Source organism: Pantherophis guttatus, chromosome 2 (assembly GCF_059756535.1).
Source record: "Pantherophis guttatus breed Tessera chromosome 2, ASM5975653v1, whole genome shotgun sequence".
NCBI classification, from domain to species: Eukaryota; Metazoa; Chordata; class Lepidosauria; order Squamata; family Colubridae; genus Pantherophis; species Pantherophis guttatus.
The window spans coordinates 38,150,070-38,167,851 of NC_142064.1; the positions used below are offsets into that span (position 1 = coordinate 38,150,070).

The window sequence follows — 17,782 nt, forward strand, 5'->3', positions numbered from 1 at the left end:
GTATTACAGACTGAAATGACAGGGTTTTTTTAAAAATCAGGGTTTGACTATAACTGTTCAAAAGGGAACAGGGACATGAGTACAGTACATATTTAGATCAAGCTTTAACATTGTTGCTTATTCAATTTTTATAGAAAATTTTGTACATTTTTGCAAAGAAGTGAAATGGAACTGAAACAGGCTCTGGTAAAATGTGCTTACAATGGTGATCATAATTGGAAACTAATTGGACAAATATGGGTCTGAAAGTGTATTCAGCTAAAGATGTTTATAACTCCCTTTCAGAACTTAATTCTAAACATAAGATTAAAGTATTATTGAAACCAAAAGTATTATTTCTAAGACAAGCAACTAGGAATAAGTCACGGAACATTGTTTTTATATATGACAGTTGCCATGAGACTACTATACACTCGAAATGGAAAAAAATTGACAATACCCACAAAGGAGAAATGGTTGGTGAAGATGATAGAACTTGCAGAGATGGCTAAACTGACTTCTTTGATTAGAGGAAACACATTATTTACATTTATGGTTGACTGGAAATGTCTTAGACTTTTTACATAAAATAAAAAAAAAACATGATTTGTGGTTTTGATGATCAGAAAAAAACATATTAAAAAAACGACTTTTGTAGTTATAAAGTAAGAATAACTTTGTAATTTACTTATATTTGCAGCAAAGGAAATTGGAAACTATTTTTTTCTTTCTGCACAATGGTCTTTTTTCTTTTGTTTTTGTTATTAGTTTGTTAGTTTTTATGCTCTTTATAAAAATTTCAGTAAAAGCTATATAAAAAAGATACATGCAAATTTTTCCACAATCCACAGATTTATAGATTTTGAAGCATGCACCAATTTTATAGCCAGTTTAGCCAGTGTATGGCTGATCCATATGAGTAGCTTGGCCCAACATATGTAAGGGTTGTTAACCATTTCCTGCGAGCAGCAATACAAAATGCTATCTTCTACCTAACTTGCAGAGATACAGAAGGAGTCTAGGAAAGGTGTGAAGAATAATTGAATGTCGAGTATTCCTTTGTGTTCCTTTTGGGGTTTGGATTTTTAGGAAGGTGTATACATTGAGATTATACCAAAGCAGTGTTTTTAAATTTTCATACTGGCTGGAAAATCCTAGGGATTGAAGTCCACACATCTAAAAGTTTGAAAAGCACTGTGCTTTTCAAAGGAGGTGTGAGAGCAAAATATTCAGGAATCCCTGCTTTACATGCAGTCCACAGAGAAGGCCAACTCTGTCTTCTGCTATATAACAAAATAATGTGAAATTTAAAGCATTCCTGTACTGGAAAACTTGCCAATAAAATTATTTTTACATGGTTATTATAACTACTGATACAAGATAGGATTATAAAACTATAAACAGCCTACTGAAGTTGGTGTAGAAGTAATCTGAAAAAAATTATCTAGAATCTTTTGTAATTTTGAAAAATCCAACTTCTGTATGTAGTTAAATAAATGGGAAGATAAGGGAGCAAGTTAAAATATTGAAGGGAAACAAAATGAGATGTGGGTATGTGAGTATAGTACTATGTGGGTATAGTAAATTAGCTGGGCTATAGGAAACCTGTTCACTGCAGCTACTGTTTAGAAGCAATATTTGTATTCAGAGGTCTAAAGGAAGTAAGAAATAAAAGGAGACAAGGGGTAATTTTTAATTATCTGTGAATACTCTCAGATGTACTGATGAAAATGTTACATAATTAACATTGCTGTTAGGAGATGGTCTTGGAATACTTTGAGACAATGCTCCTTCTACTGATTAGAATGAAAAGAGAATCACCAACACAATGCAGATGAATGCAAAATTTTGCTTCAAGGAAGAAGTATCCAAAATGACACCATTCAAATTTCCATGACCAAATCCTGTGTGGTTACACTAGTTGTGAATGAATTCCATCTTGACTGGAATTATAGTGAAATGGTTATAGACATCCACTGAAGTATTGTAGATGACAAGAATTCCTTGCTCTTCTTGCTGCCAAATTTAAATATGAAAGAAAACTATGGGCCAGTTAAAGCATATTTCAGGTATGGAGTACATTTTAACATTCTCCCCCACCCCCACTTAACCCTCTAAAAATAAACCAGCTGAAAAAGATAATCCTACTACTAGAGACTACAAAAGAGGTACAGAGACTGTGTCTCATTGCTGCAATATTGTCAAATGGCAGCACCTTCTTGTGGGTGGCTCAGTCTAAGTTGATAAGCCGAAGGGGAACTCACAAGAATTTCTGAGCATCACATTCACCATAGCATTTGTGCTGGATCCTGGGATGAGCTTACCAAAGGAAAGATAACAAAGTACCTGCCCAGTGTTTTCTCTGAGGTGGCTTGCAATCAATACAAAATATGTCGCTGTATTTCCTGTTTCCTAGCTAGTTTTGTTTTCTGATTTTTTTATTAAAAGCTCAGCACATAATTGACTACAAATCATGCAGCTCAGATCATAGTAGTACTGGGACTGAATTACAGTAGATATTTCTGTATAGGATGTAACCATGGCTTGATGCTGTTTTTTTTTTTTAATTGAACTGATCCTAGAAGTTTGGAAATTTGACAGGCAGAATCTCAGGGTCAACCTCGGTTTATTTTTACTCTCCTGATTTACAATCAAGAATGTTGGTAGGTGTTAGAACTGAATAATGAAATCATCGTTTTGTAACTTTAATGTTATCCCTTTGAATCTTTTTGTTTTAGAATTACATATGAGAGGTTTCTATAAAATAAAGATCTATAAGAAGCTACAAAACTATTAGAAGGTCAAACAGCTAGATCATTTTATTAATTTATTTTGGCTTCACAAGTCTCCACTTAGCCTCTTTAGGTAATGTTTATTTTCTATCAAATAAAAACTGTGAACTTGCAGGAAATGTAAATAAAAGTGCTCATTAATGGATGCAATATGTATTGGTTAATCAAAGTTTGCTATCAGTGTAGAGTTAATCTGCTTTGGTTTAACAAATATTTAGCAAAAAGATAGGAAAAGATATATAAATAGTCCTGTGTTACAGAGGCATGATACAAACCTGGGGATAAACCTCTTAACTTTAGAGCAGGGGGTTAGAATAGAAGACCTCCAAGGCCCCTTCCAACCCTGTTGTTCTGCATTCTATAATCTAAGATGAAGGGACCAGCATTTGTGATATGGATACCTGTTTAGTCATATAAAAGCTCTGCATACCTCTGCACATTTTTATGACAAGATTGGTGGTGCTAGTTAAAAGAAAATTGGGAAGGCAAATCTTTCCTTCCTCTTCTGCAAATTGTGAATAAAACCATCCTTTTATTTATTCGGTTATTAGATATTACTTCAGTATCTAGTTTTCTTTTATTGAAGCCCAAAGAGACAAAACCCTAGGATCAATGCAATATTAAGTTTGCTTACCTGAGTGGAAGTAAACCCTAGTTCAATACAATATATTAGAATTTCTCAGTAACAATTACTGTAATAGAATTGCAGTTATATTTTTCTGCATTTTCCTGACAAGTACATCTACAACTCTGTAAAGTTCAAAATTGGATGTCAAAGGAATATTGGACTTTCTGAGCTGTAGTACAAAATAATATTTCTTATTCTGTTAGTTAAGCTGAATTTGTATAAATGCAATTTAGATGAATAAATAATTCCAGAGTAGTTAGATTTGCTCGAGCAAAAGAAGAGAGCTACAGAAATCTGGATTGACCATTAGATGGCAACAGAAGGGGTTATCTGTATCACTTTGCTCTCATACAATAATCTTCTGGATTGTTGGCAATCTATATATGGTAGCCCTAACATAAATTAATCCTCATGTCTCCATTTTAATATGTTATTATAGTATTAGTATATTATTGTATTTATTAAATGCATAATTTTAGGGTCATTATTACGCTTTGATTAAACAATACATTTGTTGGTCTGCTAAACCTTTTCCAGAAAATCAATTATTAACCTTTTGGATTACTTTCTTACTTTTATGAAGTTTCCCTCAAATCATCTAATTTGCTACCTTCAACAATACTAGGAAAAGCCCACTCTCTAAATGAGTATGGACAAGTGTCTATCCAATTGTTTCCTCTTTCTGTTTAAAATATGGATTGAATGGGAATTCTTATATATTCTTCAAGGTACAGCTGAAATTTTTTTCTTTTTTCAGAGATGGAAATATGACACCACCCAGCAGTAAATGAAAGATGTTTGGTGGATCAAAGTTGAACTATTGAAATCTTGCATCAGTTTCAGATTTTCTCCCAACCAGCATATTAACATTTTAGTCAACAGCTTATGCTTCTTAATATTTCTCAGCACCCTAAGAGTGGCATCTAGTGGTAGGATGCCCTCATATCCCTAACCACATTGCTACAAACATGGACAATTTTCACTTGACTGAAGGGTTATGAGCATAAACCCTTCATAGAACCATGTATGCTCTTCCTACCATTTACAATATGTTTTGATTTTTAGTTTGTCATGATTGATTGATTTAGGTTAGTCCACACATACATCTCATCTAGGGTTGAAGAAAAATAACGTTCATTTAGGGAAGAATTGTAAAGCACTGTATGCAACTATCATGGAAAAAACTGAGAAAGGGTGATAATTGAATTCAGAGGAACTGGAAGAAAAAAGCTAGTAATCTGAGCCATTGATAGCAGACACTGAATATATAGTAGCGATGGAAATATCATTCAGAAAACTAAAATAGAACATTGTCTGTTGTACACATTTGGGATCCATCCATTCTGATTTCTGAAGGTGATTAGAAGGCCTTAAACTGGTGTTTGGCTTTAGTTGAGATTAAAATGTCTCCAATAGAACACAAAAATGATTTAGCAAAAAAATATTATGGTAGGTTGTGTTTGGTAGGCAAATTTCATAAGAAAAGCCTGGTTTTGCAACAGTTAGACAGAATCAACTAGACCACCAGATCAATTTGCAGCATCTATCTTATAGCCACTGAAGGCCCATTTAAGCACCTGACAGGTAGCTGAACTATTATGGCCTCCAATGTAAGAGTCAAGAGGAGGGAGCAAGCCAGAAGATAGGGAATTTACCTTGGCTGACTATCAGATTGTTCATAGCTTTTGCTTAATTTACTCCTGGTTTCACTAGAGCCTTTTAAGAGTTTGGACAACCATGTCTGAAATGTTATAGTGTTTCCTGCTTAAGCAGGGGTTGAATCAGAAGACCTCCAAGGTCCCTTCCCATTCTTTTATGTCCATTTTCTGGTTGTTCTTTGGCTAGAAAAAAGGCATAGCAAAACATATTTATCCGCCATATGTAGCAGTTGCTTAGTGGGAAAAGGACATGAGCTCTCACTATGTTATATAAGTATCATGACAGTCTTTCTTTAAAATGAAATAAGCCAGGTAATCTTTGATTTGTTACTAATTGAGCTGGAATTATGGTTGTAAGACACTGTGGTCATTAAACAGTGTCACCATGTGACCTTGCCCAAGTTTACCATCAAAAACAAGTTCCTTAAGCTATAATCTCAGCAATAAATTGCCACCCTGGATTCCTGGATCAATTAGACCCACTGCAAGTAAACTTGCAAACATTTTTAAAAACGTCTATTGCAAACATGACCAGAATAATCACTACCTCCTTTTCAAATAGGCTAAGATGATGATATTCCCTGTGCCGAGCTTTAAGGCAGTAGAAGTGGTGGTAATGGAGAGACAAATACAGGCCCTTCTCCATTATCTCTAAATAGACGTCACATTTAAGGAAACCAAAGTAATTAATTAGTATGCATGTCAGCATATTCTACAATAAGGAAGCAGTCTGTATTTTAAGACTGTAAGGGCACGAAGTGCATCTGCATGTGCAGACTATGTAGTTTTGTATAAGTAAAAACAAACTGCTAAGAAATGGACATATTACGCTATTTCTAAGTATTGTAACCACGCCAATATTATCTACTCCTATATGAAAATCCAGTGGTTATTATTGAATAAAGTCTTATTTCTTTCTGTTGGTCTCGTCAACTCATTGGACATGGTTTCATTATTCCAGAAATGAAAAGAAGGTGTAAACTTAATTACTTTGTGCAAACTAAACTTCTTTTTCTATTTCCTGTTTTTAATTATTGTTACATTTACTCATTTCTTCCACTGTGAGCTAACCACAAAGAGGAATAGGAAAAGTTTGTCTTTGTGCCATCTTGTGGTTGTTCAGATTTTTTCAGTCAAAGAAGATATTTTAACTATTTCTCCTGCTATCTAAAACTCTTGTGGCTTTTGCTCCTGGTGAAACAAAGGACATGAAAATTTATTTTGTTTGCTTCTCTCAAAATGTAATTTTCTATGATTTGACAGAATTCCAGTATACAATATTTTCTTCAATTTCTGAAAGAAAAAATATTTTCCATTTCACACATATCTCCCACCCACAAAGCGAATGGTTTCTCTGCTTATAGCTTCATTGGTTCTTCATGGACCCCTGCATCCATGTACATCTTTATGCTGGAGCTTAAATATCTTACCATCACTGAATGACTGTAAAAAACCAAAACCAACCACCACAGTCACAACAATGTAACCCTGAGACTAATAAAAATGATCCAACTTAGAAAACTAGAATAAAATATATTTCAAACATATCTCATCAACCTAAAACGATTGTTAGACTTCTATCTTATTTCTCCTTCAGGAACTAAAGCATTTTAAGCTCCAATCACCATGACAACTCTTTGATAAAGGTTAATTGTAAAATTGTGACTGGCAAAAGTCATCCCGGTAAGCTTCCATGATGGAGATGAATTTGAACTGGGCCTCCTAGGTTCTGATCAATGACTAATATACAACTCTGGTATTGTACTACAAAACCTGATGTGACTGGGATTTTCCAGATCAACTATTTATTACAAATATTGAGCCTGTCATTTATATAAAAGGTATAATGTCCAAACTATAAAATCTGGCATAATAAAAGTGATGGCCATTTCTTAGGAGCAATGTTTGTTTATTATTTTAACAGCAAAATAAAATTTATGATCTGGGTCTCTCCTTTTTGCCTTTGTACAAGGCTAACAAGGAAACGTTTGCCACTTTGACAACCTTGAAACGAACTCCAGGAATGTCACCAACAGCATGTCCTTTTCGACCAAAGCCAGCAACTAGAACCTCATCATTCTCCTGGAATTCAATGAACAAATAAGAGTTAATGTCATTCAATTAAAATTTACTAAACATCTACACAACCTTGAATCTTATGAAGGCTCATTTTGCCACATAAACAAAATCCATTACTTATTTTTAAAAGTTGAGAAATGAATCAGGAAAAAAGAAAACTTTAATTTCCTGCAGTTTCTTTTCTTGAGAAAAATCTGAAGAATCCAAGAAACCTAGTTCATGGTCCCAATAATTATCCACATCTCCCAATAATTGTCCACAATACTAAGCCCCAGGAAAATGTTTTATTCCAGGGTCCATCATTCCCCTTCATATACAGTCAGCTAGTGATTTTTCTTCTGTTTGATTTTATCCTTTTTATAGGTATATATTCAGGTTGTATTGTAGGTTTGTGTATGTTTAAAAAAAGAGATTAGTTGATCCATGTACCTTTCTAGGTAGGACGTTTTTTAGTTAAGTGTCTCCCTGGAACTTTTTAAAATCTTCTGTACAAATGTTATAAAGAATTTGACTCCCAATTATTGTGAAAACACATTGCTAATTCCTGTTACATAGAAATTAATTATTAATTATTCACCTCAATGAAGTTCAAACAACCATCATTGGGAACAAAAGCTGTAATCTTCTTCCCATTCTTGATGAGCTGGACTCGGACACACTTTCTAATAGCAGAATTTGGCTGCTTAGCCTCTACACCACTAAAATGAAAATAATGAGTGTATGTTTAATTTTTTTTACCATCACAAGCTACACATATTCTTGGCTAGGATAGAAAAACATTTTATTTAATAAAGGCATATTTTGCAATCCCCACCATTTTGCACTAAGCCAAACCATTTTAGACATGGGTCAGATTCAGCTTCTCTTCCATTGGTAGGAACATTTCTTAAGGAGTTCAGAATATTCCAGTTAGCATAAAGGGGGGAAGATCTTTGCAGATTTCTTTTCTTTGTATCTTCTAATGTTTCAGACAGTTCTTCAAATTTCTGGAGCAAATTTTTAAAGGAGAGCACACAAAACTTCAGCAGAAACTGCTATATTTTCCATTCCTTCTATGAGATTTTCTGACAGATCAAAAGTATTCCCTAATTGAATGAAGATTTCTGTCTTTTTAAAACTGAGCTTAGTTAGTTCAATCCCTCCTATTGATGGGCTGCATACAAGAAAAAACTGAAATTCACTAAGTAACCAAATGCCAATTCCATATTTTCAAATAATAATAATGGAAAACGAGAGTCTCATTTATGACACAAACAGTGAATTACAAACCAGACACAGGAAGCATGTCCACAGAACAAGTTAATGCCTAATGTAATTTAAGTCTTCAATAGAAAAACTAATATCAAATTTCACTTTAGTCAGAAAATCTGATATTAAAGAAGAAATTCCCAGTATTTGATGCTATTTGTATTCTTAACAAAATATATTAATATTTTCAAAAATATATTTCCTAAAATTCTGCTTTGATTACAAAACTAAAGGAGCAAATATTCCCAATACTAAGTGCTAGTAACAGGAATGTTTTAGAAATGTTATTCAGCCACACAACTGCATTTAATTCATTTATCAGTTCTGCTAAATAGTACAATACACCTTAAAAGAAACAACGTAAATCTCTTCAGTCAAAATCAAGATTCAATGAATTCATAGTGAAACTCACACTTTTTCCAGAACAATTCCCTTGGCATGAGAAGCTCCACCAAAAGGATTGGCTTTCAAAGCAGTACCCAAATGGGCCTTCTTATATTGTTTGTCATGCCACTTCTGTTCACGACGGTGACTGCGCAGCTTCCTGGCTGTACGAAGTCCACGGCACTTGCCTAGAAAATGGTGTGATAAAAGTTATTAGGAATTACAGAGGTTTGTAGAACTGGATCTTCATCAACTTTCCATATTTAAGTATGATTTATAAGATTCATCTTCTCAAAACTGCGCTAAAATTTTGCACAGTATTTTCCAATACTACATCCAGGATTTTTTTTTTTTTTGCAAATTGAAGCAACCTGTTATACCAAAAATGAAGTACTTTATGCTAAAGCCTTATAAACAAAATTTGGAAGATCCTGTGCTTCAATGTTTCATGTTCCCCTCTTTGTGTGTACGCACACAAATGCACATAATGTATCTTAGGACTTTTGAAGTTCCAATCTGGTTTCCTTTCTTTGTAACACATTCTCAATTTATTTTAATTTTCTTTTATTTATAACACATCTACCAGTAGTTAACAAGTGGGAATTTATATCATTGTTCATTGCAGAATAAATGGGAATTTAAATATAAAAATTAGAGAAGCCTGAGTTGTGTAAGCAAATCTCACTACGTAAACCAAATATGACGTAACAATCATTCAATTCTTTATTTTGACCACCCTTCCAAAGCAAAACATGGAATTCCAAAATCCATCATCCAAAGCCAGATCCTTACGTAACCAGTTCATAGATACGTAACCAATTTCTAGATATTTACGCTATTTATTTTTTTTTCCAATAGTGTATACGCATAGACTTCTCAGGAGTGGTCATGCTGACCACAGGCTCATTATCAACATCCCGAAGTTACCAGAGATGGGAAACATTGCTCTCGAATGTATTTTCAATGTCAGGCTCTTCAAGCCTGTTAAGTTTGAATTCCCATATTCCCCAACGAGAAACAATGGCTAGGCTTGTTGGGGAAGTTGGGATTTGGACCTCAACTCATCCTTAGAAACTCAGGTTAGGAAACGTACAATAGAGAATTGAGATATTTAATTGTGAATGTTTTAACAGCGGCTAGAATTGTATTTGCTAAAAATTGGAAAAAGGAGAAAATACCTACTGAAGATGAAGTTATTAAGAAAATTATGGAATGTATTGAAATGAGTAAATTGACATTTGAAATTAGAGAACAGGAAGACAAACAATATTATATGATATGGGGTTTATTTTATCAATGGCTAGATAATAAAGCATGGAAATGACGTATGAAACATGAAATAAATGTAATGAATATGTAAAAAATATGAAGCGATTTTTTTTATGGGAGACAAGCCATTGTTAATGAGAATAATAGCATAAAGGGATATAAAAAATTGTCAAATAAGAGAAATTAAATAACCTGTAAATTTTGGATATGGGATTGAGCACAAAAGAATTTTAACCGATCGACACACTTTCTGTGATTGCAATGGATGATGGTTGTTTTATGTTTTGTTATGTTCAAAAATAAAATAAAAATTCAAAAAAAATAAATAAAAAGAAACTCAGGTTAGGAAATGTACTCCCAAAAGATTCCGAGAGTAGGCAATTCCTGCTGGCCTATTTTTTAAAATATACCATCTGTCATCTCCTATCAGGGAGTTTTGAGGATTAACAACACGAGGAGGGACTAATGGAGAGGTTTCCAAACTTGGCCGCTTGAAGACTTGTGGACTTCAACTCCCAGAATTCTCCAGCCAGCTATGCTGGAGAATTCTGGGAGTTGCTGGCTGGAGAATTCTGGGAGTTGAAGTCCACAAGTCTTCAAGCGGCCAAGTTTGAAGACCTCTGGACTAATGTTAGGAACCCACAAGGACGGCCTCGTGGTCCTTAAAAAAGATTGAGCGACGATCACTCTGAGGGAACATGGAGGGCGGAGGGGCTTTTTTCCCCCGCCCGCCAAAAGCCCTCAGCCACCCTGCGGCCCTTCTCATCTCCCCTGTTCAGCCACAACGCGACGCCCAGACCCGGAGCACCTCACCCATCGTGTCGTCCTCGGATCCGGAGGAGGAAAAAGAAAGACCCAGAATGCACCGGCTTCGAGGACCCCCTCCGTCACGGCGGGGGAAACAGCCTGTCTAACCGAGCGCCTGTTCCAAAGCTGCAAAGAAAGATGGTCGGCGAGGCGCGGTGCATTGTGGGAAATTCAGTTGGTTGCTTTTTCTGACGAGGGTCTCAAGCGTTAGAAACAGTTTGACGTCCAACCTTGGCAAGATTATAGCCGTTTAGGCCGGCTTTCTTTGCGAAGGTAGAAATCCAGATTCTGTGGGAATGTCCTTTTGTGTGTGTGTGTATGTGTATCTTTGAGGCGTTTCTAATTTATTAGGATTACATGTCAGCGACGTGGTATTTTTTTTTTCCTCCGCTCGGCTTCCCGCTTCCACGGTGTCGTTCGCCCTTTCTTTTCCCTTAATAGACAATAATATAAAATCCGGCGAGTCAGGCGCGGGGCACCACATTTACGTGAGGTCTTTGCTACCGTTACGTAGATTTGCCGCAAAGGATGGTGGGTCTTTTTTGTCGTCTTTCGGCTCCGGCGGCGGCAGCGCGATGGGTGAGCGGAACCGTAATTTATGTGGCGCCCGGTATAAGCGGCCCTTCTATGTCCGAGTGGCCGGAATGGGGGAGAGCCGAGACGCTTTAGGGGAAAATTAATATCCCATTTGGTTGGTGTCCCAAGCATACGTATACATATATAATCCGAATACACATACATACATAACATACATACATACAATACGTACATACATACATACATACATACATACCATCGAAACTCTAGCTTTATTGTCTGCCTCGATGCTGCTCTCTTCGGTTAGAGTTTTTTTAAAAAGCGTCAATAGTTTGCTGAGGTTTCCTTCGAGCCCAGCTCGATTTTCCTGCACGCGCCTTTTCAGTTTCCTGGTGGGGCTCGAAAGGGAGTTTTCTGGGGCTTTTGGCCACTTTTAAAAAAAATAATTAAAAATTTAGTTTGCAACCTCGGTTTTCCCTCAAGGAATCCTATCTATTAACTAAGTTGGACTGCAAGGAGGTTTGGTTTGTCACCAGAGTAAATGTCACCAAAAGACTTAAGGGGTCATTGATGGACCTCAGAATAAAAACCGTGAAACACCCCCCCTCCAAAAAAATCATTCAAACCTATTGAAATGTATTTATTTATTTATTTAATTTAATTTCATATTTCTATGCCGCCCACTCTCTGAAGACTCTGGGCGTCTTACACCAAAGACAGTATACTAAATAGCATATTGCCCCCAACAATCTGGGTCCTCATTTTACCCACCTCAGAAGGATGGAAGGAAATGAGTTCGTTCGGATGAAATCCAGGGAAAATCTCTCTTTTGATCTCTAAATTTTCTTTTCTAGGCAAGTGCCGTGGACTTCGTACAGCCAGGAAGCTGCGCAGTCACCGCCGAGAGCAGAAGTGGCATGACAAGCAATATAAGAAGGCCCATCTGGGTACTGCTCTGAAAGCCAACCCTTTTGGGGGAGCTTCCCATGCTAAAGGAATTGTCCTGGAAAAAGTGTAAGTGAGATCTCACCATTATTAAGTAGAGAAAGTATGGAATGTAGTGGCCACCTAAAAGCAGTTTGGAATTATTTACAGTTGGATTGTTGATGTTAGAAGTGCTTGGGTACCACCACCCCCCGCCCCGATTCTCCATATGAATTGCAGCCTTAGAGAGATTATTTGTATTGGTTTTTGGAAGGGAATGTTTTTGTACCTATATCTTCAAAAAAGTCCATAATAAAACTTACATGTTTTTTTAGAATAAGATCTCCAAGGTTGCTGTTTTAGCACAGTTCTTCTAAATGATTTACTTCTCTGTTCCAGTTATTAAAATTAGAAATTGCTCTTGGTATAGGTAATTTACATTTTGATCTCAGGACCTTTACATTTTTAAGAATGATTAAGGACTCCAAAAATTTTGGTTTATGTGAGTTATTTCTACATCTACTGTTTCTACATTTTAATTAGAGATTAAGATGGAATAATTTAAACATATTTTACTTTGTTGACCTTCTGAAAGGGTCTCAGAGACCTCTCAGGGTTCCCAGGCCACTCTTTGAGAACCACTGGTCTACTTAGAACCAACCTTAATCTGTCTTTTTCATATTTTTAAATGTTAGGTTTCTTTTGTTTTTCTTTCTAAAGCAAATGACAGCCAGTTATTTGCCTAAGGATAGAAACAAGCCCCATGGAAGTCAGAGAGACTTCAGTTTGTCTTGTTGAGTTCCATGGATTTTGTTTTCAAATAAATGACATAGAATTATGGCCGTATCTGTGGTATTACTTACATAACTGTAAGTAATTTTTTCTTACAATAGATGAAATTAACATTTCAACTTTATGCACACTTATTTGGAGTAAGATCCATGGAAAATAGTAAAGAGGTAGAATGATCCCTGGATTTTGCTGTCATCTGATTTAAACAGGACAAGCTGTAAATTGTGCTTTAGTTTTGATTGTCATTTGCACATGGAAAGACAATATCATGGCTTTATGATTTTAAGATTATGAGTTCAGACCATGAAGATTGTGTAATTAGTTGCTAAGCATTATTATTGTACTTTAGAAATTTATTATAACAGCATCTTTATTGTTTAATTCATGTTTCAGTGGTGTAGAGGCTAAACAGCCGAATTCTGCCATCAGGAAGTGTGTTCGAGTTCAGCTTATCAAGAACGGCAAGAAGATTACAGCTTTTGTTCCCAATGATGGCTGTTTGAATTTTATTGAGGTAAATACATTGATGGATATAATATGGCACCTAATTGAAGGGAAAAATTATTAATTGAATAAAACAATCATTTTTTTCTTGGAACCAAAAATTGTAAAAGTATGATCATGCTTTTGTCATCAAACATTAATTGTTGTCTTGTTTTAAACTAGGAGAATGATGAAGTCCTGGTTGCTGGCTTTGGTCGGAAGGGTCATGCTGTTGGTGACATTCCTGGAGTTCGCTTCAAAGTTGTTAAAGTAGCTAATGTTTCTCTACTAGCCTTGTACAAAGGCAAGAAAGAGAGACCCAGATCATAATTCCTGTGATGCTGTGAATGGATCTAATAAACATTTTTACTTTAATAAGGTTTCCCTGTTGAGTCTTTCATAAAATTACAGAATGTGTGTCTCTAAATTTTTCACTATGCTTTTGACTTGATTCTTACATAATAACCCAGAGTTGCTTTACTTGTAAGAAGATCCTGGAGTTTAGAAGATTTTCATTAGTTTGCATCAATCTGAGTATACCTTCTTTTATAAACTGGTCCATTTTAAATTAAAAAAAATGAAAATTTTAAAGTTGATTTTATAATCCTACTGATTGCTAAGCAAACCATATTTTCTTTGATATAGTAATGTAATAAGGGACAAGCAAGGGTAAAGAGAATAAACCATTTATTTAAGTAAATAAAATCTCTATTTTAAACTTTCTGTAGCAGATTCCAGGTGCTTGTGGGCCCTGTTTGCATGTAAGCAAAAAAATAAAATAAAAATAAGATACTAGGCAAAAGAGTAATCTTTAGTTTAATATCTATTAGATTAATTTGAATTAATTGTTCAAAATTAGAATTTAAATTGTTGCCTTTGACCCCATAAGTGCCATTCTAACTTCAAAAGATCACTAAAAATGGTCATAACTCGAAGACTGCCTTGTCTCAATTTTTTTGTTATCTTAGATTTTTTTTTATCCCATGTCTACTATTTGTATATTGCAAGGTGGTAAATATATTTGATACTCCTTCCTCCTATTTTCTCCATCCAACAACCCTGTGACGCGTTGAGGTAAGAGTGAGTGACTGGCCAATTCTGTAGCCAGGATATTTGTCATTTATCTATACTGTGGCTTCCTGTCTTGTAGACGGGTTTTGTACAAGATGTTTTGGGGTTCCTATTTTCCTAAGGACATTCCACAGCTTGACTCAACACAATTAAAGGCCTTTCTACAATCAATAAAGCATATATTGACTTTCTTTTAGTATTTTTTCGTTTTCTCATTTATCCAACTTGCATTAGCAAAAATGTGTCTTGTTCCTTGGCCTTTTCTAAAAGCACTTGAATATCTGGTATCTCTTCTCATGTAGGGTCCAGTCTATGTTGGAGGATCCTAAGTATTATTTTGCTAGTATGTGAAATTAAGGATATTGTATGATAGTGTCAGACTCCAAGAACCAAGAAAGGCATGCAGAAGTACATCTAAGTAGTTTCCTTTATTCCTCACCTATAGACAGAAATCTTGCCAAACTAAAGTAACTACATAATGAAATATATACTGAGAACTTCTATGGAGGAACTACCTTGACTCTCCCAAACAAACTATATAAACGTAGGTGTTTCTTGGTTTTCTGGAGTGCAGATTATGGGAATTCAGAGTACATTTCACCACAGGTAATTCCTTCCTTCCTTCCCTTCCCTTCCCTCCTTCCTTTTGACCTCTTTCGATCTATCAGTCACTGTGTCAGTCTCTATTCCGTTGCCATAGTCTAGCTAGAACCTTTTCTAGCTAGACTTGGCAACAGAATGGAGAATGACACAGTGCCCAATAGATCAAAAGAGCCAGTAGAAGCTTTCCTATTTCTTTTTTGCTTCTTGCCACATTTTTGTAGATATTCCATTACTCTCTGTAGTTTTCTAATTTGGGAATGACAACACTGCTGATGTAACCCTTTTGGAAGATTTCCTGTTTTTTCCAAGTCTGTTTCTATCCTCAGTGATATATGTTTGTTTATTCTAAAATCTGAATTTTTTTGTCATGTTACTTTACTTTTTTTGGCTTTGGCTTCTCTTCCCTTTTATACAATTTTCACCATCTGTGTCTGACATCCAAAGTGCTTGCTTTTATTTCTGTTTTCACATTCACCTTGTATGCTCATAAGTGTCTCATGGAAAGTATTTGGCTTTTTATTTCCATTTTAACTTAATTTGGAATTTGCATATGAACCATTTATGATCTGCTCTGGTCACCAGACCACCTCTTCCTATTACAACGGAATATGCTCTACTTTAGTTCTCAAATCTATAGTGTTTTAAGCAGGAGAAATTGAGCCAATCTCTCTCCTCCTCCCTCCCCCTCCCCTCTCTTCTCTATATTTGCTATAATTTATAATTTATTATTATTATTCAAATTTCTATACCGCCCTTCTCCTTTCGGACTCAGGGCGGTGAACAGCCAAAATAAAACATTTATACATAAAGTACGATTAAAAATAGATTTAAAATAATTAAATTTGGCCCATAGTTTAAAATTTATCAATTTAAAATCCATATCAAAATTTAAAATCAACCATAAAATCAAGAGAGACTGGCTAACTGAAAGAGATGAGTTTTTAGGGCCTGATGAAAAGTCCGGAGGTCGGAGATCACTCGTATCTCTGGGGGTAGATTGTTTCAAAGGGTAGGTGCCATCACAGAGAAGGCTCTCCTCCTGGGGGTCGCCAGCCGGCATTGTCTAGCCGACGGCACCCTGAGGAGGCCCTCTCTGTGGGAGCGAACTGGTCGGTGGGAGGCTATTGGTGGCAGAAGGCGGTCCCGTAAGTACCCTGGCCCTAAGCCATGGAGCGCTTTAAAGGTGATCACCAACACCTTGAAGCGCACCCGGAAGTCCACTGGAAGCCAATGCAGCTCGCGCAGGAGAGGAGTCACATGGGAGCGCCCCGTCGCTCCCATAATCCCCCGCGCAGCCTCATTCTGCACCAGCTGGAGCCTCCGGGTGTACCCCAAGGGGAGCCCCATGTAGAGAGCGTTACAATAGTCCAGACGAGAGGTGACGAGTGCTTGAGTGACTGTGCGTAGGGAGTCCCGATCCAGAAAGGCGCAAATGGCGTATCAGGCGAACCTGATAAAAAGCCCCCCTGGCCACGGCCGTCATATGCCCTTCTAAAGACAGCCGTGCGTCCAGGAGGACGCCCAAGTTGCGGGCCCTTTCCGTGGGGGCCAGTGATTCGCCCCCAATAACCAGCGATGGCGTCAGCTGGCTATACCGGGACGCCGGCAGCCACAGCCACTCGGTCTTGGAAGGGTTGAGTCGAAGCCTGTTTCTCCCCATCCAGACCCGCACGGCCTCCAGGCACTGGGACATCACTTCCAAGGCATCGTTGGGATGGTCTGGGGTGGAGATGTACAGCTGAGTATCATCAGCGTACTGATGGAACTCCACCCCAAAACCACGGATGATCTCACCCAGTGGCTTCACATAAATGTTGAACAGGAGGGGCGAGAGGACCGAACCTTGTGGCACCCCACAAGGAAGCGCCTCGGGGTCGACCGCTGCCCCCCTGTCAACACGGATTGCGACCGGTCGGAGAGATAGGAGGAGAACCATCGCAAAACGGTGCCCCCCACTCCCAGTCCCTCCAGCCGGCGCAACATGATACCATGGTCGATGGTATCAAAAGCCGCTGAGACCTAACAGGACCAGGATAGAGGAGTAACCCCTATCCCGAGCCCTCCAGAGATCATCCACAACGCGACCAATGCCGTTTCCGTGCTGTACCCAGGTCTGAAGCCGGACTGGAGCGGATCCAAATAGACAGCTTCATCCAGGTACTGGGGAATAAAGCGAAGGTTGGAGACTGGACGATAGTTAGCCAAAACAGCCGGATCCAGGGATTGCTTCTTGAGGAGAGGCCTCACCACCGCCTCTTTCAAGGTGGCCGGCAGGACACCCTCACTCAAAGAAGCGTTGATAATTCCGTGGAGCCAGCCTCGTGTAACCTCCCGGGAAGCCAGCACCAACCAGGAGGGACACAGGTCCAATAAACATGTGGTGGCGTTCAGCCGTCCCAAGATCCTGTCCATCGGAACATCATGGCATTTTCTTTATATTCAGTTGGCAGTAAAAGGTTAAAAGGAAAAATATAACAGGTGCTCTGAAGAGTAAAACTTGTAAATGTCTGCATTTTTGGTCACAAGTA

General features: G+C 37.2%; 2 protein-coding genes across 2 annotated transcripts; one reads left to right on the forward strand and one right to left on the reverse strand.

Annotated features, from left to right (window-relative positions):
* Positions 1–6,945: 6,945 nt before the first annotated feature.
* LOC117679351 (small ribosomal subunit protein uS12) lies at positions 6,946–10,988 on the reverse strand. Its single transcript, XM_034441224.3, has 4 exons — positions 10,851–10,988; positions 8,797–8,956; positions 7,714–7,834; positions 6,946–7,139 (listed from the first exon to the last, which is right to left on the reverse strand). The coding sequence occupies exons 1-4, from the start codon at positions 10,852–10,854 to the stop codon at positions 6,993–6,995; spliced, it is 432 nt and encodes a 143-aa protein (XP_034297115.1). The 5' UTR covers positions 10,855–10,988; the 3' UTR covers positions 6,946–6,992.
* A 284-nt stretch (positions 10,989–11,272) lies between these two features.
* LOC117679352 (small ribosomal subunit protein uS12) lies at positions 11,273–13,958 on the forward strand. Its single transcript, XM_034441225.3, has 4 exons — positions 11,273–11,423; positions 12,236–12,395; positions 13,491–13,611; positions 13,764–13,958. The coding sequence occupies exons 1-4, from the start codon at positions 11,420–11,422 to the stop codon at positions 13,908–13,910; spliced, it is 432 nt and encodes a 143-aa protein (XP_034297116.1). The 5' UTR covers positions 11,273–11,419; the 3' UTR covers positions 13,911–13,958.
* Positions 13,959–17,782: the final 3,824 nt, after the last annotated feature.

Coding starts and splice junctions, on each gene's coding strand:
- LOC117679351 (XM_034441224.3), bottom strand. Junction 7,835..8,796: donor GGAATTGTTCTGGAAAAAGT/GTGAGTTTCACT, acceptor TTTTCATTTTAG/TGGTGTAGAGGCTAAGCAGC. Junction 7,140..7,713: donor GTTGTTTGAACTTCATTGAG/GTGAATAATTAA, acceptor ATTGAATTCCAG/GAGAATGATGAGGTTCTAGT.
- LOC117679352 (XM_034441225.3), top strand. Junction 12,396..13,490: donor GGAATTGTCCTGGAAAAAGT/GTAAGTGAGATC, acceptor TTCATGTTTCAG/TGGTGTAGAGGCTAAACAGC. Junction 13,612..13,763: donor GCTGTTTGAATTTTATTGAG/GTAAATACATTG, acceptor GTTTTAAACTAG/GAGAATGATGAAGTCCTGGT.